The following is a 23,102-nucleotide window of genomic DNA, read 5'->3' on the forward strand; positions in this document are numbered from 1 at the left end:
GATTGGATGGGTGAAATATGCTAATTTATTGAGACAGGTTTTTTGGGTTATCAGGAGTTGTATGCCAAAATCATCAGTATTGAAACAATAAAAGACCTGACAAATTTCAGTTGGTGGATAATGAATCTATAATATATGAAAGTTTAATTGTAATCATTACATTATGGTAAATAATGAAATTTAACACTATATGCTAATTTTTTGAGAAGGACCTGTATAATAGAGGACATCCTCCCGGAGTAGGAAACAGCCCGGTTTTATGTTTGTTGGTCCTTCTTCAGGAACCAAAAAATATTCTCCATGTCGCTATACTACAAGTAGGCGGAAGGCTTTTCCTCTTCAACCATGTCTGGGAAGACTTATGTCCAGAATCCAGCTGCTGGAAAAGAATAAGAATAGGTCTAAGAACATATTCGGGTCAACTGCCTTGTTACAGCTTCATGGTGATTTCCCCCTCCCCAGGAAGTCAACAGAGGAACAATTAGGGAACTATAATTGCCACTGGATGCGGCACTAATAGTGGAGACTGGATTTCATAAAATCCCCTCCACTATACTGTAACATCTGGACGCTGTGGATTGGATTCTGCGGCTGTACGCAGTGTCCAATCCGCAGCAAATCCTGAAGGTTTCCTGACCGTGGAAACATACCCTTATGTGGTCTATTTACTCATATTAACCCATATCAAAATAAAATTTTTTGGCAAACGTAACATTTTAGTGGGAAAACATGTTTTCATTTTTACAGTCCAATGTTTTAACCTTTTTCTGCCATCGGACAGAATAGTACGTCCGATGGCGGAACCCCCGCTTTGATGCAGGCTTCGGCAGTGAGCCCGCATCAAAGCCGTATCATGTCAGCTGTTTTGAACAGCTGATATATGCCTGCAATAGGTGCTGGTGGAATCGCGTTCTGCCTGCACCTATCAACTAGTTAAATGCCGCTGTCAAACTCTGACAGCGGCATTTAACAAGCGCTTCAGGCCATCGTTCCGGAAATACTCGCACGCTGACCTCCGTCACATGATCGGGGGTCATCTGTGCGTTGGCATAACAACCAGAGGTCTCCTGCAGACCTCTATGGCTGGTGATGCCAGATTGCTGTGAGCACCACCCTGTGGTCGGTGCTCATACCAGTGCAGCAATTCTACCACGTAGGAGCGATCTGAGCATAGCCTCTATGTAGCAGGGACGATCGAGCTATGCTAGCTTCTAGCCTCCCGTAGAGGCTATTGAAGCATGGCAAAAGTAGAAAAAAGTGTTTAAAAATATAAAAAAATAAGTTTAAATCGCCCCCCTTTCGCCCCATTCAAAATAAAGCAATAAAAAAAATCAAACATATACATATTTGGTATTGCCGCGTTCAGAATCGCCCGATCTATCACTAAAAAAAAAAATTAAACCTTTTCGCTTAACGGCGTAGCGAGAAAAAAATTAAAAACGCCAGAATTACTTTTTTTGGTCGCCGCAACATTGTATTTAAATGCAGTTAGGGGGAGATCAAAAGAACGTATCTGCACCAAAATGGTATCATTTAAATCGTCAGCCCGGCACGCAAAAAATAAGCCCTCACCCAACCCCAGATCATGAAAAATGGAGCGACTACTGGTAACGGAAAAGTTGACCAATTTCTTTTTTCTTTTTTTTTTTTTTTTTAAAGCAAACTTTGGATTTTTTTTTCACAACTTAGATAAGATAGAACCTAGACATGTTAGGTGTCTATGAACTCGTAATGACCTGGAGAATCATAATGGCAGGTCAGTTTTAGCATTTAGTGAACCTAGCAAAAAAGTCCAACAAAAAAACAGTGTGGGTTTGCACTTTTTATGAAAACAAACCAAAAACTGGCAGAGATGCTTACCTGTCTAAATGGGCCTCAATACAATTGCACTAACAGGGTGCAGCGGACCCAAGTAAAATGGCATCTGCACAGGTGCAATACCAAACGAAACAGCCAGCCTTCAATCGGGGATTGGCTGTGTGGCCACCAATGCAAAAAAAAAATATACTCTCTATGTGGCAATGTTCACACAAGGAATGCAGAGCATCTGGTTCTCAGCCTATTAATGACGCGCTATGGCGGGCTGCCCAGTGCTAACTATGATGCATCCTGTGTGAACAGAGGCCACAGTTTACAGAACCATTTGGGCCCAACTGCACCCCGAAAAAAAATTCAACATGCAAAAAAAAAAAAACAAAAAAACAAAAAACAAAAAACATATCAATATATGTAAAGTATTGGTTGATATTCTGCCCATAATATGTAAGCTGGCAACCCGCATCAAGGGTCCTTACGTTTGCCAGTCCTACTCAAACATGAAAAACCACAAAGAGGAAAAAATCCTCCAATATTCAAGAAAACAAACCAAAAACAGGCAGAGATGCTTACCTGTCTAAATGGGCCTCAATCTAAGTGCACTAACAGGGTGCCGCGGACCCAAGTAAAACGGCAACTGCACAGGTGCAATACCAAACGAAACAGCCAGCCTTCGATCAGGGGTTGGCCGTGTGGCACTTTTTACGCAATTGCACCACACTCGGAATATTTTTCCCGTTTTCTAGTACACGACATGTTAAAACCAATGATGTCGTTCAAAAGTACAACTCTTCCTGCAAAAAAATAAGCCCTCACATGGCCATATTGATGGAAAAATAAAAAAGTTATGGTACGGAGGGGAGCGAAAAACGAAAACGCAAAACCGAATTAAGCTCCGTCATTAAGGGGTTAAAATTCTGTGAAGCACCTGTGGTGTCTATGCTTGCCACACCACTAGATAAATTAATTGAGAACCCGCAGCGTCCAGCTGTTACAACATAGTGGATGGCATTCCAAGAAATCCGATGTCCACTATGCGTGCACCAGCACCCATGGCTCACCTGCAGAGACGGACATGCGGTGCATCTTTCCAGACCGCATCATGTCAATTTATGTAGTGAAGACGCTCCGTCTCTGCTTCGTAAATTACCCATACTCTTTCATTAGATGCTGTAAAAACGCATTATCTTCCTAATCACATGCGTAATAAGTGCGTGAACACACCTTACTACGCTTATGATGTAACATCTGGACACTGCGGGTTGGACGCTGTGGATGTACACAGCGTCCAACCCACAGCATTTACTGACCCTGGGAACATACCCTAAGTCATGGTCCGTAATTGGAAAACTGCCAAATAAGGCAGAAAATAATGGGGACCTCAAAGTAATAATGTGGTATGGCCACTAGATGGCACTCCTGTATAATTTTGCATGGAAAACATGTTTAAAAATGGTGGTCAAACAATACAAGTACCAGTGAAATTTGATAATATGAATCAACTGATAAAATGCAAATGAGAACATTAGATGTAGAGTGCAAAGTGCGTAACCGTAAAGTGCTCTGTGCCTGCGTTTTTGTCTATAGCCCTGATGTGCATTTCTTGTGGGTGTCCTCGGTGGGCTTCTGTGGGTATGTGCGCCTGCTACAATATATATGCATCTCCCACCAGGTGTGTGGAATTAATAGCGCTTTAGACGGGTGCTTGTTGGCGGGGCTCTGGCCGTGATCGCATCACTTCAGATCAGGAAAAATTTCCTGTCACGTCAAGTGACCTGCTCAGTGTGGGTTCCTTAGGAAATGGGGGTGGGCACACGATGACACTAGAAGAGGTGACCTTATGCATTCTGGTACAGCTTGAATGCTGTTGGAATGCCAAATTGGGTACCATGACTCCCTTTGGTCCCTTTTTTTTTTTTTTTAATACGTAAATATATTTTCCTCTTTTTCCTGCTCTTAATTGTGGTGTTTATTTTTATTTTTTTGTCCTATTTAGTAGTTGATTACTGTGACATGTGATATGTACATTACCATCTGTTCGCCCCCTCTTTCCACTCTTCAGACCATGTGGATCAGGGGTCCCCAACTCCAGGCCTCGAGGGCCGCCAACAGTGCAGGTTTTCAGGATTTCTTTAGTATTGCATCGGTGGTAATGGGATCATCTGCACAGGTGATGATTCCAACCCCTGCGCAATACTAAGGAAATCCTGAAAACCTGCACTGTTGGCGGCCCTCGAGGCCTGGAGTTGGGGACCACTGATGTGGATTGACGCTTTGTCTGTGGCCTATTTCCCATTTTTGTCACTACATAGGTTTTTATGTCTATATTATTTAGATGTAATTCTTCTTATGATTCTTAATGGCTTACATTGCAGCTCTGTTTCTACGTTAAGGATTTTTTCCTTACCAATATATATCCATACAGTTTTGGTGATAACCTATGTATATACATTGATATGACATTCCATGGTTAATTGTCTTAACTAATTTTCACTTCTCTTTCTGGTATCTTTACCTTCCAGATTTTCTTTTCTATTTCTTTTAACATTTTTAATTTTTTCTTTGTTTATATCTTCACATGTCAGTTTGTATTGCCCACACGGTTTCTCTTTTCTCATATGGATATATCTATAGATAGATCGATCTGTAGATAGAAAAAAAAATCTGCGTTAGGCCAGGGTCACACTTTACTAGAAACTCGCACGAGTCACGCACCTCAGTACCTGGCTCTGCCGCCGGCACTCGGACCGGAGCGTTCAGCTGCATAGAAATAAATGCAGCCGCACATGTCGGCGGCAGTGCCGGGTATTGAGGTGCGAGACTTGTGCAAGTTTCTCGCAATTGTGACCCCAGCCTTAAACGCAATATCTGTTTAATTTAAAAAAAAAAAAATACAAATTGCGTGGGCTCCCGCGCAATTTTCATGTCCAGAGTGGGAAAGCCAGCGACTGGGGGCCGGTGTTTATAGCCTGGGAAGCGGATAATACCCATGGATCTTCCCAGGCTATGAATATTAGCCTGCAGCTAAAATATGGGGATCCCCCCCAAAAAAATGACGTGGGGTCCCCCTATATTTTATAGCCAGAAAGGCTATGCAGACAACTGTGGGCTGATATTCATAGCCTAGGAAGGAACCATGGATATTGCCCCCCCCCCCCCCCCCCCCCCCCCCTCTGGCTACAAATACCAGCACCCAGCCGCCCCAAAAATGGCGCACCTATAAGATGCGCCAATTCCGGCACTTAGCCTGTCTCTTCCCACTGCCCTGTAGCGGTGGCATATGAGGTAATAAGGGATTAATGTCACCTTTGTATTGTATGTAAGGTGACATTAAGACCGGTTAGTAATGGAGAGGCGTCGATACGACACCTATCCATTACTAATCCTATAGCAGTGAAAGAGTTAAAGTCACAGCCAGAAAAAGTATTTTAATATTCTTAATTTCACCATCCTTTCATCCTCGCCTAATTTCTGCGACGCCCTCAATCGCCTCCAAAAAATAAAAAATAATAAACCAACCATATACTCCCTGTCCGCCGTAGTCCAATTTATAACGAGTGTCCCACGACTATTTCCCCAATAGAACAGTGACATCAGGAGATGTCACTGCTCTATAGGGCCTCCAGTGACACACTGACAGGAGAGAATGGGTCCCGCAGTGCATCACTGAAGAGGTTACCTTAGTTCATTGCTCCCACTTTACGGCACTGCTGCGTGAGAATTTTCCCATGTAGCTGTGCCACAAGTGACAGTATGAACTATATTGTACTCACATTGGCGGAGGGATACAGTGCGGAAGGATACCTTCAATCATTGTATCCTGATGCGATTGTATCTGCTGATGCGACCGCTCTCCACGAGAGAGTCGTGGGACACTAGTTATTTCATGGATTACTGTGGATCAGGGAGTATATTGTTGGTTTATTATTTAAATATTTTCTACAGGTGATTGATGGCTTTGGGGACAAGGTGATTGAGTATGTACTCTGTTGTACGTAATGTATGTTCTCTATATGTGTGTATGTGTTGTTTTTTTTTTTTTATTATACACTTGAACACAGTAGCCGGATGATGGGACTATATTGTCCCATCATCTGGCTACCTGTCACTGTAGTAGGCATAGCCGGATGGGACTAGTAGTGCCATCGGACGATGCCTGCCTACATGCAGCCCCGCGATATGCACGCGTGGTCGCAGAGACACGTAGACACACACACACACTCTTCCCCCTCCCGATCTGCAGCGTTTCTTGCACCCAACTCCGCAGCAAAACCGCAGATCCTGCGGTTTTGCTGCAGATTTGACTGAATCAATGGGTGCAGAAATACTGCAGATCCGCAAAAAGAATTGACATGGTCCTTTTTTGAATCTGCTGCATTTCTAGTGCGGAATTTTCCGCACCATTAGCACAGCATTTCCCCCCCCATTGGTTTACATTGTTCTGTAAATCACTTGTGGATCTGTAGCGTTTCTGTGCGGAAATAAACGCTGCGGATGTGCAGGGAATCCGCAACGTGAGCACATAGTCTGAACCTTTTTTTTTTTTTTTCTTTCTTTGTAACATGAGCAATTCTTTCACCTAACATTATACATTTTTAGAACTTCCCCTACACCCTCATATTGTATTGGAAAAAGTATAATAATTTTAATTTATACTGTGTATGAAGGTGCTTTCCATGAGTTGACATTCCCTACCTTGGGCCTAATCTTGCAATCAAAGAAATAATTACAAAGAAATAATTACGTTCCCTCTTGAAATTTCTGCCATTACTGGAATTGATGACATCAATCATCTGACCATTGCAGCCAATCATGGTCTTCATTGGTTTGAAATAAAAATAATGGCAACTATTTGTATGCATGTCATTTGTGTATAAAAGTGTGTTTATAGATAAACTAGATGGTGGCCCGATTCTAACACATCGGGTATTCTAGAATATGCATATTCACATAGTGTATTGCCCAGTCGCGTAGTATGTATTGCCCAGTCGTGTAGTATGCATTGCCCAGTCGCGTAGTATATTGCCCAGCCACGTATGTAACAGGTTAAAAAAGACTTAAATTAAAAAAATAAACAGATACTCACCTTCCGAGGGCCCTTTGTAGTCTTGGCGCTTGTGTGCGGTGCACGTGGCAGCTTCCGGTCCCAGGGTTGGTATGAGCGCAGGACCTGTGATGACGTCGCGGTCACATGACCGTGACATCATGGCAGGTCCTCTCGCATAGCATCCTTGCCACCGGAGCCTGCCGCTTGCACTGCCGAGGAGAGGGCGCGACGTCGGACGGTGAGAATAACGTTTTTTTTTTTAATTATTATTTGTAACATTAGATCTTTTTACTATTGATGCTGCATACGCAGCATCAATAGTAAAAAGTTGGTCACACAGGGTTAATAGCTGCGTTAATGGAGTGCATTACACCGCGGTCCATTAACGCTGGCATTAACCCTGTGCGAGGGCTGACTGGAGGGGAGTATGGAGCGGGCACTGACTGCGGGGAGGAAGGAGCGGACATTTTGCCGCCAGACTGTGCAGGGGAGTAGGGAGGGACTAATCAGACTGTGCCCGTCGCTGATTGGTCGCGGCAGCCATGACAGGCAGCTGGCGAGACCAATCAGCAACGCGGGATTTCCGTGACGGAAGTTTCCGACAGACAGATGGAAGTACCCTTTAGACAATTATATAGTAGATGTTCATATGTGCCATTTTTTGGGGCGACTATAAGAGGCACATTTTAGAAAGAAAAAAGTCTTACCAACAAGTGTGCATTTTGTAGCCCAGTAGCAACTTGCTGTGATGGAATAGATCACGGGGATAATGTCCTACTCAGTCACTTTCAGAACTGCCCTTCTCTCCTCTTGCCCGACACTGATCAGTCTGACAAGTACAGGGCAGGAGAAGAAGCCCTGCACAGATGCTGCGCTTCCTGTGTAGTAGGAGGATATTTCACCAAACTAGCTGAAGGACTTATCCATTCATGTGATCATTTACCTGTGTGCACATTTTTCAAAGCTGGTCGTGTGTGTGTCATGGTATCAATGCTGCATGTCTGTCTGTATAGAGGCTGTGTGTTTGTGTGGGTGTGGGTGTGTGTGGCAGTATCAAGGCTGTGTGTGTGTGGCTGTATCAAGGCTATGCGTGTGTGTGGTAGTATCCAGGCTGTGTGTGTGTTTGTGGCTGTATCAAGGCTGTGTGTGTGTGTGGCTGTATCAAGGCTGTGTGTGTGTGGCTGTATCAAGGCTGTGTGTGTGTGGCTGTATCAAGGCTGTGTGTGTGTGGCTGTATCAAGGCTGTGTGTGTGTGGCTGTATCAAGGCTGCGTGTGTGTGGCTGTATCAAGGCTATGCGTGTGTGTGGCTGTATCAAGGCTATGCGTGTGTGTGGCAGTATCAAGGCTGTGTGTGTGGCTGTTTTAAGGCTGTGTGTGTGGCTGTTTGAAGGCTGTGTGTGTGTGGCTGTATCAAGGCTGTGTGTGTGGCTGTATCAAGGCTGTGTGTGTGGCAATATCAAGGCTGTGTGTGTGTGGCTGTATCAAGGCTATGCGTGTGTGTGGCAGTATCCAGGCTGTGTGTGTGGCTGTATCAAGGCTGTGTGTGGCTGTATCAAGGCTGTGTGTGGCTGTATCAAGGCTGTGTGTGGCTGTATCAAGGCTGTGTGTGGGTATGGCTATATCAAGGCTGTGTGTGGCTATATCAAGGCTGTGTGTGGCTATATCAAGGCTGAGTGTGGGTATGGCTGTATCAAGGCTGAGTGTGTGGCTGTATCAAGGCTGAGTGTGTGGCTGTATCAAGGCTGAGTGTGTGGCTGTATCAAGGCTGAGTGTGGCTGTATCAAGGCTGAGTGTGTGGCTGTATCAAGGCTGAGTGTGTGGCTGTATCAAGGCTGAGTGTGTGGCTGTATCAAGGCTGAGTGTGTGGCTGTATCAAGGCTGAGTGTGTGGCTGTATCAAGGCTGAGTGTGTGGCTGTATCAAGTCTGTGTGTGTGGCTGCATCAAGGCTGTGTGTGTGGCTATATCAAGGCTGAGTGTGGGTATGGCTATATCAAAGCTGGGTGTGTGGCGCTGTATCATGGCTGTATCAAGGCTGTGTGTGTGGCTATATCGAGGCGCAGTGTGTGTGGCTGTATCAAGGCTGTGTGTGGCTGTATCAAGGCCGTGTGTGTGTGGCTGTATCAAGGCCGTGTGTGTGTGGCTGTATCAAGGCCGTGTGTGTGTGGCTGTATCAAGGCCGTGTGTGTGTGGCTGTATCAAGGCTGTGTGTGTGGCTGTATCAAGGCTGTGTGTGTGGCTGTATCAAGGCTGTGTGTGTGGCTGTATCAAGGCTGTGTGTGTGTGGCTGTATCAAGGTTGTGTGTGTGTGGCTGTATCAAGGTTGTGTGTGTGTGGCTGTATCAAGGTTGTGTGTGTGTGGCTGTATCAAGGCTGTGTGTGTGGCTATATCAAGGCTGTGTGTGTGGCTGTATCAAGGCTGTGTGTGTGGCTGTATCAAGGCTGTAAGTGTGTGGCTGTATCAAGGCTGTGTGTGTGTGGCTGTATCAAGGCTGTGTGTGTGTGGCTGTATCAAGGCTGTGTGTGTGTGGCTGTATCCCAGGCTGTGTGTGTGTGGCTGTATCAAGGCTGTGTGTGTGGCGCTGTATCAAGGTTGTGTGTGTGTGGCTGTATCAAGGTTGTGTGTGTGTGGCTGTATCAAGGCTGTGTGTGGCTATATCAAGGCTGTGTGTGTGTGGCTGTAACAAGGCTGTAAGTGTGTGGCTGTATCAAGGCTGTGTGTGTGTGGCTGTATCAAGGTTGTGTGTGTGTGGCTGTATCAAGGTTGTGTGTGTGGCTGTATCAAGGCTGTGTGTGTGGCTATATCAAGGCTGTGTGTGTGTGTGGCTGTATCAAGGCTGTGTGTGGCTGTATCAAGGCTGTAAGTGTGTGGCTGTATCAAGGCTGTGTGTGTGTGGCTGTATCAAGGCTGTGTGTGTGTGGCTGTATCAAGGCTGTGTGTGTGTGGCTGTATCAAGGCTGTGTGTGTGTGGCTGTATCAAGGCTGTGTGTGTGGCTGTATCAAGGTTGTGTGTGTGTGTGTGGCTGTATCAAGGCTGTGTGTGTGGCTATATCAAGGCTGTGTGTGTGGCTATATCAAGGCTGTGTGTGTGTGGCTGTATCAAGGCTGTGTGTGGCTGTATCAAGGCTGTAAGTGTGTGGCTGTATCAAGGCTGTGTGTGTGTGGCTGTATCAAGGTTGTGTGTGTGTGGCTGTATCAAGGCTGTGTGTGGGGCTGTATGAAGGCTGTGTGTGTGGCTGTATCAAGGCTGTGTGTGGGGCTGTATGAAGGCTGTGTGTGTGGCTGTATCAAGGCTGTGTGTGTGGCTGTATCAAGGCTGTAAGTGTGTGGCTGTATCAAGGCTGTGTGTGTGGCGCTGTATCAAGGTTGTGTGTGTGTGGCTGTATCAAGGCTGTGTGTGTGGCTGTATCAAGGCTGTGTGTGGGTGTGTGTGGCTATATCGAGGCGCAGTGTGTGTGTGGCTGTATCAAGGCTGTGTGTGTGGCTGTATCAAGGCTTCTTTACATTTACAGGAAACTTTTAATCAGTAGGAAATATGTTTGCCTATTTCCTGCTATCAAACCTGGGTTGTTTTTTTCATTATGAGATGCGTTCTATAGTCCTAAATTCAGAAATTTGTAATGAAATTTAAAGGGTATCTCCGGTACCACAAGTTTATCACTTATTTTATCTCCGGCAGTCCCATAGACAACTTAGGGTTATTGATGCACAAGCTCAACCACCATTTTGCAAACGGGGGCACAAGTTCTTTTGGAGAAATTGTGTTGATTGTTTTAATTGTAATTCCCCTTTTAAGCTGCAGTATTTTTCTCTGATGTTTTTAATGCTTTTATTTAGGCATTACTGGAAAGAACTGGCTATAGTTTGGATGTAACAACAGGGCAAAGAAAATATGGTGGACCACCTCCAGAATCTGTTTCATCATGTGCACAACCGGGCATTGGAACAGAGGTATGTAGACTTGGTGCTCCCATTAAATTTTTCATCTCTATTTTCTATATGTAGGATAAATGTTATAAAAGTGAACAGAAAAATATTCTGAACTTGTAAAATTGTGGCATTTCACATCAGTTGTCAATGAGTAACCATTACAGTAACTAAAAGTCTGCCAGGTAACATTGATGGGTATAGTGCACTAGAATACAAAAATATTGCAGTGAATTATTAAAGTGATCAACGTATCCCAGTCAAGTCCCCTAATGGGGCTAATAATGTATTTAGGAACACATCCTTTATTTAAAACCTTAGTTGTAATTTTATGACCTTGTGAATACCTTTCACCTTCGTCCGGCTGAGTAGGTACAATTGTAACTTTTCCGTTTTAAAATTGCAATAACTTTTTTTTAGAAAAGCCGTAGAGGGCTGAAATTTCGTGACATCTCTGCAGTTTTGGTCCAGAATATATTGGCCAAATTTCAATAACATATATGAAGGTACAATTGTACCTCTGCAGCCTGTTAATGTTGTAAAATTATGCAGCCTGACAAAGGTTAAAAATTATTCTCAAAAACTGTGGCAGGATTGCTATTTTTTTTTTTTTATTCCACATAAAATACGTAAAAACTACAAGTCATGCTGCAAAATGAAGAGGAAATGTTTTACTGGTCCTTAAATTTTAAAATAATTACACTACTCTGGTGTTAAAGTGTGCTTAAAGGGGTTGTCTAAGCATAATAAATGATTCAGGGTACGTTCCCACGGTCAGTAATCGGCAGCGCTTTGGATGCAGCACATGTCCGCTCTGTCCAAAGCGCTGCTGGCTTTTGAATGCAGGTGATTCCGCTTGTGTTCATTGAACTGTGCAGAATCATCGTGTCCCAATACACTGGACGGTGATATTTATCTTGCGGAGACTCGCATCTCTGCAAGATAAATAGATATGCTGCGGTCTAGAAAGACGCGCCACATGTCCGTCTCCGCGTGCGCCATTGCACGCATAGTAGAGATGGAATTTCTTGAAATCCCATCCACTATGCTGTAATATCTGCCTGCTGCAGGTTGGATTATGTGAATGTACGCAGCACCCAACCCGCAGCATTTACTGACTGTGGGAACATACCCTAAAGTTACAAAGTTATAAATTCCCCTCCTTTCTCAAGAATGGAGGAATTATTCTAATGTTTACAGTTCATTGCATGGGTTACCATTCACTACTGCAGTCAGACTTGGGCAGTGCCCGTCTAGGCATGGAGCACAGCGTTTGAGAGCACTTTGCTATAGCATCCCACCATCCAGTCTATTTCAGTGTCATGCTCCTGCGATCCTCCAAAATTGCACAGGCAAAATGGTCTCTGCTTATATCATCTGAGCATTTGCAGTTCAGATTAGTCACTAAATTATGCTGCCACCCAGCGTGTGAATCAAGCCGTAGGGCACTCCTCAAGATTGAACTTTAGAAAACCCCTGTTAAGTTTACTTTTGTTTTATGAGCTCTAAATCTTCTGTAGATTAAAAATATCAAATTTGAAAGATTTACTGAAATTGTTAAACTCGTGTTGTTTTTTCAAATTTTTTAAACAGGTGTTTGTTGGAAAAATACCGAGAGACTTGTATGAAGATGAGCTAGTACCTCTCTTTGAAAAAGCAGGCCCCATCTGGGATCTTCGTCTCATGATGGATCCAGTTTCGGGTCAAAACCGTGGTTATGCCTTTATTACTTTCTGTAACAAAGACGGAGCACAGGAGGCTGTAAAGTTGGTAAATAATAAACAAGTACTCTGTTCATGCTACCATTTGGAACTTCTTTTGGGGGGTTTCTTGGGGTTTCTGTCTTTTGAGACCATGAATACTGAAGCATGCGATTCAGCAATGTACTTAAAGGAGTTGGTCTACAAAGTGCACTCTAATAGATCTTGGAATAATAACCGTAATTTAAAATATACATGACAGATCTGATAGCTTTGCAATTAAATGAGTGCTCTGATGTTTAAATTAGTTTGACAATGTGAAAATAAGCACATTTGCAATTGATTTTCTTTTTCTATCTGCTGGCATTCTCCTACATTGAGATAATCCCAGGGATTCTCAAACGAAGCATCAATAAGGAAGTAGGGAAAAAGGATGCCAGTTAGTGTAGTTAAGAAGCGGTAGGGAATTTGTAATGCCAATTTATTAGAAAGTAGCTTGGATTATGGCACTGGATAGTTGGTGATTTAGAATGATTCTTGTGCAGCACATTTTTTGCTGCTGATCACTTTTTATTTGCTTAACTCCTTCACGACATGCGCTGTACATGTACGACGCAAGTCAGGTCTCCCCACTTGATGTGGGCTCAGCACTAAACCCACATCTTGTCTGGCACATGTCAGCTGACATGTGCCCCTAGCACCTAGTGGTGAAATCGTGATGCATCCACGGTTGTTAACATGTTAAATGCCACTGTCGATATCACACAGCGGCACGTTACATAATCGCGCCGGAAGCGCATTGCATGACAAACCGAAGTCTGCAGCATAGCTGTGAGCGCTACAGCGCTATAGCAAGTGAATATTTAATCTACGCAAAGCTTGGCTGAAGCCCTACTATGTGTAACACAGGTGATTGGATGATCACAGCTTCTAGTCTCCCATGGAGTCTATTGAAGCTAGCAAAAAGTGAAAAAAAAAAAGTTTTAAAAAATATATAAGTTCAAACCCCCCCCCCCCCCCCCCCATTCGCCCCAATCAAAATAAAACATTTACATTTTTTTTTTAAATACGCATATTTGGTATTGCAGCATTCAGAAACGCCCAATCTAGCAATATATAAAAAGAAAAAAATCTGATCGGTAAACGGCGTGAGGAAAAATAAAATCTAAATTCTAGAATTTTTTTTTTTTTTTTAAAGTCGCCGCAACATTGCATTAAACAGGCGATCAAAACATCATATCTACTCCAAAATGTCATGAATAAAAACATCACCACTTAAAGAGAATCTGTCACCTCATTTTTCGCATATAACCTGCGGCCACCGCCATTAGGGGCTTATCTACAGCATTCTGGAATGCTGTAGATAAGCCTCCGATGTATCCTGAAAGATAAGAAAAAGAGGTTAGATTATACTCACCCAGGGGCGGTCCGGTCCTATGGGCGTCGCGGGTCCAGTTCCTCCCATCTTCATGCGATGTCATCTTCTTCCTTGCTTCATGCTGCGGCTCTGGCGCAGGCGTAATTCTCTGCCCTATTAAGGGCAGATCAAAGTACTGCAGTATGCAGGCGGCGGAAAAGGTCAGAGAGGCCCGACGCCTGTGCACTGCAGTACTTTACTCTGCCCTCAACAGGGCAGACAAAGTACGCCTGCGCCGGAGCCGCCACAGGAAGCAAGGAGGATGACGAAATAGTATGAAGATGGGAGGCGCCGGACCTGTGAGGCCCGCCGGACCTGTGAGGCCCATCGGACCGGACTGAACCCGGACCGCCTCTGGGTGAGTATAATCTAACTTGTTTTTCTTATCTTTCAGGTTACATCGGGGGCTTATCTACAGCATTACGGAATGCTGTAGATAAGTTCCTAATGGTGGTGGCCGCAGCTTGTATGCAAAAAATGGTGACAGATTCCCTTTAAATAAAAAAAGAACCTAGACATATTTGGTATCTACGAACTCTTAAAGGGACTCTGTCACCTGAATTTGTAGGGAACAATTTTCAGCCATAGGGGCGGGGTTTTTGGGTGTTTGATTCACCCTTTCCTTACCCGATGGCTGCATGATGGCTGCAATATGGGATTGAAGTTCATTCTCTGTCCTCCATAGTGAATGCCTGCACATGGCAATCTTGCCTTGCGCAAGTGCAGCGCCACAGAGACCTGGTCGTTGCTGTATAGCGCTCTGCCACTAAGGGGAGCAGCGGTACGTCTGATGGCACTAAAGAGTTATCCTGACCAGGTATCACCAGAACACATTACACTTCACACTCCGGCCACTAGGGGGAGAAAAAGGCTTTATTTATTGGGCCCCTCATCACACTGGTAAAACTAGGGGCTGGGGATGAAGTTAGTCAGAAGCTAACTGGGTTGGAACCAGGCAACATCCCGTGGCAGGGGGTGTTGCAGGGAGAAGGCACAGGGGGGTCCCTGTCAGGCGTGGGAACCTGGCAGGTGCCTAGTGAACAGAACAGAACGTAACGGAACCGCGCCTGCACACCCCGCAGCGGTATCCTAAGGAAGAGACAAGAGGGGAAGAATATTGTGGAACAGTGTAAACGAGATCAGCACAAAGGAGAGCCAGTAAGAGTCGTGCCGAGAGAGGAAGGCAACATCTTACTGAGGCGCGTAGTCGGTGGCCGGATCACAGTAGGAGTAACTGACTTCAGGCATTACTTCAAATTCCGCTGGACAGTTGATTATAGGTTGGCTGTCTACCTTTTACACCTACGAAGACATAGGGGGCAACATTGGGAGAGGGGCGTCTCTAGGGTCCCGGAAGACCTCCAAGCCTTCCCGTCATACGGGTGGCGTCCTATCCATAACATACTTGGGGGACGTTAGAAACTAGTAACATCTGGAACCAAAGAACGAGAGAGAGAGCTGTAGAGAACAAACGAACGAGAACAGCAGTTGTGAGGACTATCCCGAATGCTCATCAGGGTAGGACTACAACACACAGGCGCTATTGGTAGGCAACGATTTCCATCTGTGAGGGAAACTCTGGATGTGCCCATCGAACCGTCCGGTCTCAGACAGCCCTGTTAACTGTGCTCTGGATTGCGGATCCTGAAATCTTCAGTAAAGAGGTAAAGAGACTGCAACCTTGTGTCCTCGTTATTGCCTGCACTTCACACTATCTCCACTCACCAAACCGGGAAGCCCTGGGGACATACTTCACCTGTGGGAAGGTATATCATCCAGCTGCCATTCCATCACCCCAGCGGACCCCACAGCAGCGTCGGTCACCCTGACCGAACACCACAGGTGGCGTCACGAACCCCTGACAGACTGTACAAATCCCTTTACTGGACGCCCCTTAGCAGGGTCACGGATCGGGTCTAGCCACCGTGACAGCCTCAGAACCGAACCAGAGAGGCCCGGTACCGAGAACTCGTGGCCGTGTCTGGGGGCGATCCACAGGCGTGTACTATGGAGGACAGAGAATGAACTTCAATCCAATATTGCAGCCATCATGCAGCCAGCGGGTAAGGAAAGGGTGAATCAAACACCCGAAAACCCCGCCCCCGTGGCTGAAAATTGTTCCCTACAAATTCAGGTGACAGAGTCCCTTTAATGACGTGGAGAATCATACTGGCAGGTCATACTGGCATTTAGTGAACATTGTGAAAAAAAAAAATTATGCAATTGCACTTTTTTGCAATTTCACTGCACTTGAATTTTTTTCCCCATTTTTCCAGTACATTATATGGTAAAATCAATGGTGTCTTTCAAAAGTACAACTCGTCCCGCAAAAAAACAAGCCCTCACACGGCCATATTGACAGAAAAATAAAGTTATAGCTCTGAGAAGGGGAGCAAAAAACAGAAATGCAGAAAACCCAAATGGGCTGCGGCATGAAGGGGTTAATGAATGTGCAATTTACACTTTACATTCATTGTCATGAGCGAAGTTTTGCTATTACACTATATAATACAGTATGCTATGTAATATTTATATAATTATTTTTTTTCTCTTCTATTTTCTCCAGTGTGACAACTATGAAATACGCCCTGGGAAACATATTGGCGTGTGCATATCTGTTGCAAATAATAGACTCTTTGTTGGATCCATCCCCAAAAATAAAACTAAAGAAAATATTCTGGAAGAGTTCAGTAAAGTCACAGGTATTGTTATTGAATGCCAAAGGAGTTCTTCTCCTACCTGGAACAAAAACAATGAAATTAAAATAGCTCGAACTAACATTGAATGAACGTTCATTCTTCAATGTATTCCCTCTAATTTGCATCAAGGGTAGTGTGCTGCACTAGAAACTATAATTCGGTGCGCTCCCATCTTCATTACTGGAGAGCTATGCTTGCCATGTTATAGCGAAGCGGGATTCACCGCTTAACTCTAATTGGACTTGTAGACGTCTGTCTGAGAAGCCCTATCTGCTGTATATACACACGTGGTCAAAATTGTTGGTACCCCTCGTTTAATGACAGAAAACCCCACAATGGTCACAGAAATACCTTTAATCTGACAAAAGTAATAATGAATAAAAAAATCTATGAAAATGAAGAAATGAGTCAGACATTGCTTTTCAACCATGCTTCCATAGGATTTAAAAAAAAAAATAAAATAAATAAAACTCATAAAATAGGCCTGGACAGAAATGATGTACCCTTAATATTTTGCTGAACAACCTTTTGAGGCAATCGCTGCAATCAAACGATTCCTGTAAGGCCGTGTTCACACGTTCCGGATTTTTCAGGTTTTCGCTATAAAAACGAGATAAAAACCGCGAAAAAAACACATTAAGCATCCTATTTAAAAGAATGCAATCTGCATTTTGTATGCACATGCTGCGTTTTTTTCCTGAGCGGAAACGCATTCCGGAAAAAAGAGCAGCTTGTTCATTAATTTTGCAGAATCGCGGGAATTCCGCACACATAGGAATGCATTGATCCGCTTACTTCCCGCATGGAGCTATGCCCACCATGCAGGAAGTAAGCGGATCATGTGCGGATGGTACCCAGGGTGGCGGAGAGGAGACTCTCCTCCACGGACTGGGCACCATATAACTGTTAACCCCTTCATGACCCAGCCTATTTTGACCTTAAAGACCTTGCCGTTTTTTGCAATTCTGACCAGTGTCCCTTTATGAGGTAATAACTCAGGAAAGCTTCAACGGATCCTAGCGGTTCTGAGATTGTTTTTTCGTGACATATTGGGCTTCATGTTAGTGGTAAATTTAGGTCAATAAATTATGCGTTTATTTGTGATAAAAACGGAAATTTGGCGAAAATTTTGAAAATTTCGCAATTTTCACATTTTGAATTTTTATTCTGTTAAACCAGAGAGTTATGTGACACAAAATAGTTAATAAATAACATTTCCCACATGTATACTTTACATCAGCACAATTTTGGAAACAAAATTTTTTTTTGCTAGGAAGTTATAAGGGTTAAAATTTGACCAGCGATTTCTCATTTTTACAACGAAATTTACAAAACCATTTTTTTAGGGACCACCTCACATTTGAAGTCAGTTTGAGGGGTCTATATGGCTGAAAATACCCAAAAGTGACACCATTCTAAAAACTGCACCCCTCAAGGTACTCAAAACCACATTCCAGAAGTTTATTAACTCTTCAGGTGCTTCACAGCAGCAGAAGCAACATGGAAGGAAAAAATGAACATTTAACTTTTTAGTCACAAAAATTATCTTTTAGCAACAATTTTTTTATTTTCCCAATGGTAAAAGGAGAAACTGAACGACGTAAGTTGTTGTCCAATTTGTCCTGAGTACGCTGATACCTCATATGTGGGGGTAAACCACTGTTTGGGCGCACGGCAGGGCTTGGAAGGGAAGGAGCGCCATTTGACTTTTTGAATCAAAAATTGGCTCCACTCTTTAGCGGACACCATGTCACGTTTGGAGAGCCCCCGTGTGCCTAAAAATTGGAGCTCCCCCACAAGTGACCCCATTTTGGAAACTAGACGCCCCAAGGAACTTATCTAGATGCATAGTGAGCACTTTGAACCCCCAGGTGCTTCACAAATTGATCCGTAAAAATGAAAAAGTACTTTTTTTTCACAAAAAAATTCTTTTAGCCTCAATTTTTTCATTTTCACATGGGCAACAGGATAAAATGGATCCTAAAATTTGTTGGGCAATTTCTCCTGAGTACACTGATACCTCATATGTGGGGGTAAACCACTGTTTGGGCACATGGTAAGGCTCGGAAGGGAAGGAGCGCCATTTGACTTTTTGAATGAAAAATTATCTCCATCGTTAGCGGACACCATGTCGCGTTTGGAAAGCTCCTGTGTGCCTAAACATTGGCGCTCCCCCACAAGTGACCCCATTTTGGAAACTAGACCCCCCCCCAAGGAACTTATTTAGATGCCTAGTGAGCACTTTAAACCCCCAGGTGCTTCACAGAAGTTTATAACGCAGAGCCATGAAAATAAAAAATAATTTTTCTTTCCTCAAAAATGATTTTTTAGCCTGGAATTTCCTATTTTGCCAAGGGTAATAGGAGAAATTGGACCCCAAATGTTCTTGTCCAGTTTGTCCTGAGTACGCTGATACCCCATATGTGGGGGTAAACCACTGTTTGGGCGCACGGCAGGGCTTGGAAGGGAAGGCACGCCATTTGTCTTTTTAAATGGAAAATTAGCTCCAATCATTAGCGGACACCATGTCACGTTTGGAGAGCCCCTGTGTGCCTAAACATTGGAGATCCCCCAGAAATGACCCCATTTTGGAAACTAGTCCACCAAAGGAACTAATCTAGATGTGTGGTGAGGACTTTGAACCCCCAAGTGCTTCACAGAAGTTTATAACGCAGAGCCATGAAAATAAAAAAAAAAAAAATATTTTCTCAAAAATTATCTTTTAGTCTGCAATTTTTTATTTTCCCAAGGGTATCAGGAGAAATTTGACCCCAAAATTTGTTGTCCAGTTTCTCCTGAGTACGCTGATACCCCATATGTGGGGGTAAACTACTGTTTGGGCACATGCCGGGGCTCGGAATTGAAGTAGTGACTTTTGAAATGCAGACTTTGATGGAATGGTCTGCGGGCGTCACGTTGCGTTTGCAGAGCCCCTGGTGTGCCTAAACAGTAGAAACCCCCCACAAGTGACCCCATTTTAGAAACTAGACCCCCCAAGGAACTTATCTAGATATGTGGTGAGCACTTTGAACCCCCAAGTGCTTCACAGACGTTTACAACGTAGAGCCGTGAAAATAATAAATCTTTTTTCTTTCCTCAAAAATGATGTTTTAGCAAGCATTTTTTTATTTTCACAAGGGTAACAGGAGAAATTGGACCCCAGTAATTGTTGCGCAGTTTATCCTGAGTATGCTGGTACCCCATATGTGGGGGTAAACCACTGTTTGGGCACACATCAGGGCTCGGAATTGAGGGAGCACCATTTGACTTTTTGAATACGAGATTGGCTGGAATCAATGGTGGCGCCATGTTGCGTTTGGAGACCCCTGATGTGCCTAAACAGTGGTAACCCCTCAATTCTACCTCCAACACTAGCCCCCCCACACCCCTACCCCTAATCCCAACTGTAGCCATAACCCTAATCACAACCCTAACCCCAACACACCCCTAACCACAACCCTAACCCCAACACACCCCTAACCACAACCCTAATCCCAACACACCCCTAACCACAACCCTAATTCCAACCCTAACCCGAACCACAACCCTAATTCCAACTGTAGCCATAACCCTAATCACAGCCCTAACTCTAACCCTAACCCCAGCACATCCCTAACCCTAATCCCAACTGTAGCCATAACCCTAATCACAGCCCTAACCCTAACCCCAACACACCCCTAACCCTAATCCCAACTGTAGCCATAACCCTAATCACAACCCTAACCCCAACACACCCCTAACCACAACCCTAATTCCAACCCTAACCCTAAGGTTATGTGCCCACGTTGCGGATTCGTGTGAGATTTTTCAGCATCATTTTTTAACCCTTATCCGGCTGAATAGGTACAATTGTAACTATTCCGTTTTAAAATTGCAATAACTTTTTTTTGAAAAGACGTAGAGGGCTGAAATTTCGTGACATCTCTACATTTTTGGTCCAGAATATATTGGCCAAATTTCAATAAAATATCTCCACCCGCTTCCGAGATAAGGGGTCGAGATCTTTTTGCATCCATAACAAGCTGCATAGGTACAAATGTACCTCATATATTTTGAATGAAGATAATGCAAGGGAAAAAGCATAAATTTTTTTTTAATGATAATGCTATTTAACTATTATAAACAAGTAAAAAACTGTTCATTTACATTATAAAAGAAAATGTAAGAAACTTTTTTTTATTGATTTTCTTTGCAAGTAATGCATGTTGGCTTTGCTACAGAGTGTTCATCGCAAATGGGTTTCATACAAACCACACAAGACTTTCTAGTCTTGCGTTGTTTTCGCCTCAGGTCTCTGCAGACATAGCAACTACCAACAACAGGGGAGGGTCCACGACTACCATGAGGTATTTTGGGGCCAGCTGCTGGCTGCGATGCTACCACAATGCATCGTCCAAGCACCATTTCTACTGCACCTCGAAGAAAATGGTTTCTCATTATCATTTTGTTTGTACTACGATCTTCAATTGCAATCATACACAGCTGATTTGCGAGATCTTTCAGGAACTTTCTTCGTTGATCCTTTGCCCTGAAGCTTGGATTGTGTTCTCTGTAGATGATGTAGGATGCTAACCCACTGACATCAATCATATTGTAGAAAAATGCCAAAGTCCAACGTGATGTTCGTCGTTTCACAGTGTACTCTCCCAACATTTTATCCATAACATCAACGCCACCTTTTGTTATGTTGTAGTATTTTATTATCTCTGGCTTGGCTGCTAGTGTCTCTTCAACTTCTCCCGTCATGTGCATAGATGATAGAAGCACGACTGATTTGTTCTTCTTTGGTACATATGAACAGACTGTTGCATCATGATTGTAGGCAAAATTTGTCGAGTATACAGGCCTTTCTTTGGCAGGCTGCATGTTGTTAGGTAGGAACCTTTTGTTTTTTCTCACTGTACCAACTAGTGTCATGTTCCAGGAGTTCAATACCTTAGCTAGTTCCATGGTTGTAAAGAAGTTATCGGTGGTGACATTTCTTCCAGAGCCTTTATACGAGCTCACTAGGTCCAATACTGTTCGTTCTCCAATGTTTACTTGTCGAGGACCATCAGTTGGTTTCCCAGTGTAGAGCTGACCTTGTAAAGGGTAGGCATTTGATGAGTCACAAGCCCAGAAAATCTTTATGCCATATTTAGCTGGTTTTGAAGGTATATACTGGGTAAATTTAGTATGACCTCTAAATGGAAATAATTGCTCGTCGACGGTGATACAATGATATGGCTTGTAGGCTCTCTCCAGATTACTGTTCAGCATTGTCCAGATGTCCCGTATTGGTGCAGCTTTATCTGTTTGCACACGTTCTGCACGTGTATTTTCGTTGTCAAACCTGATAAATCTGAGTATCATCTTGAAGCGGTCACGAGACATGGCTGCACGTATAAGAGGCAGAGCAGCAACATTCCACATTTCCTCCAGATTCTCTTTGTTGGCTCTGTGCACACCAGCAGCAATCAGTATGCCCAAAAATGCATGAAGTTCCGTTTCAGTAAATTGCTTGAATGTTTTTTGTGGTGGCCGTTTGGAAGAATCAGGAAAACGTTGTACCAGTTCGTTGTTGTAAGCATCACAAACTCTCTTGGCCTTTCGATTCGTTTCCCGTAATATGATGTCACACATCTCGGGAGTCATGATGGACTTGAATAGCTCTTTTGCTGTATATAGGTTGCTGATTGCTGCAGGGCCACCTCTTTGTCGTAGGACATTACGAGATTTTGTTTGTGCATTTGGCAGTGGATTACTGCACCATTGAGTTTCATCCTTAGCAGTCCAAATGTCGCCTGCACTTTGAGGCACAGAATCATCCTCAACACTTTCGTCTGATTCGTATTCATTTTCATGCTCTATGACCATTTCTTGTTCAATGTCTGAATCTTCTTCAGTAACATCCACTTGTGGTACATAGTTTTCATCATCAGATGGAACATATGGTTCATCCTCATGCTCAGAATCAGATTCTTCTAGCATTCGCATTATTTCGTCAGACGTAAATCTGTAAATATGAAAAAATGTAAAATAAATAATTTTCCGAAATACTACATTATTGGCTTTTCACAAAATTATACTAACCTGCAAACACGTTTTCTTGGATTATGGCGGAAACTAGATCCAGCATTACTATCACTCATGATGACTTGCTAGATGAATTTTGGCTTCGTATTTTGTGCTGAATATAAATAAAACATCGTAAAACAATATGTAGATACTAATTATTATCCATTTTTCGTATAAAAATTATACCTATAGTGATAAGTTTCATACAAAATATATGTAAGCCAAGTCCAGGCTGAAAGACAATTTGACTGTTCTGTCCCCACATAATGAGAATAAAGGTATAACTGGCTGTTAGATGCTGTGAGACTTTCCTACCTTCGTTTCCAAGAAATTGAAGACTTCACAAGCCTAGAAATGTGTGCTCACAGCAATGAGATGAACAGCAAAATGGCTAATGAGAGGAGGGAGGCAGGAAGACAAGTAGAAGCCACTCCCAGTTT

At 43.6% G+C, this 23,102-nt stretch overlaps 1 protein-coding gene across 1 annotated transcript in view; it reads left to right on the forward strand.

The window, feature by feature from the left end:
• LOC138669931 (heterogeneous nuclear ribonucleoprotein R) overlaps positions 1-23,102 on the forward strand; it is a 154,204-nt gene that overhangs the window by 67,845 nt on the left and 63,257 nt on the right. The window contains exons 3-5 of the mRNA XM_069756803.1: positions 10,700-10,813; positions 12,383-12,559; positions 16,473-16,608. Coding sequence (XP_069612904.1) covers positions 10,700-10,813; positions 12,383-12,559; positions 16,473-16,608 — 427 coding nt within the window. The remainder of the gene's footprint in view (positions 1-10,699; positions 10,814-12,382; positions 12,560-16,472; positions 16,609-23,102) is intronic.

Source organism: Ranitomeya imitator, chromosome 3 (assembly GCF_032444005.1).
Source record: "Ranitomeya imitator isolate aRanImi1 chromosome 3, aRanImi1.pri, whole genome shotgun sequence".
NCBI lineage: Eukaryota > Metazoa > Chordata > Amphibia > Anura > Dendrobatidae > Ranitomeya > Ranitomeya imitator.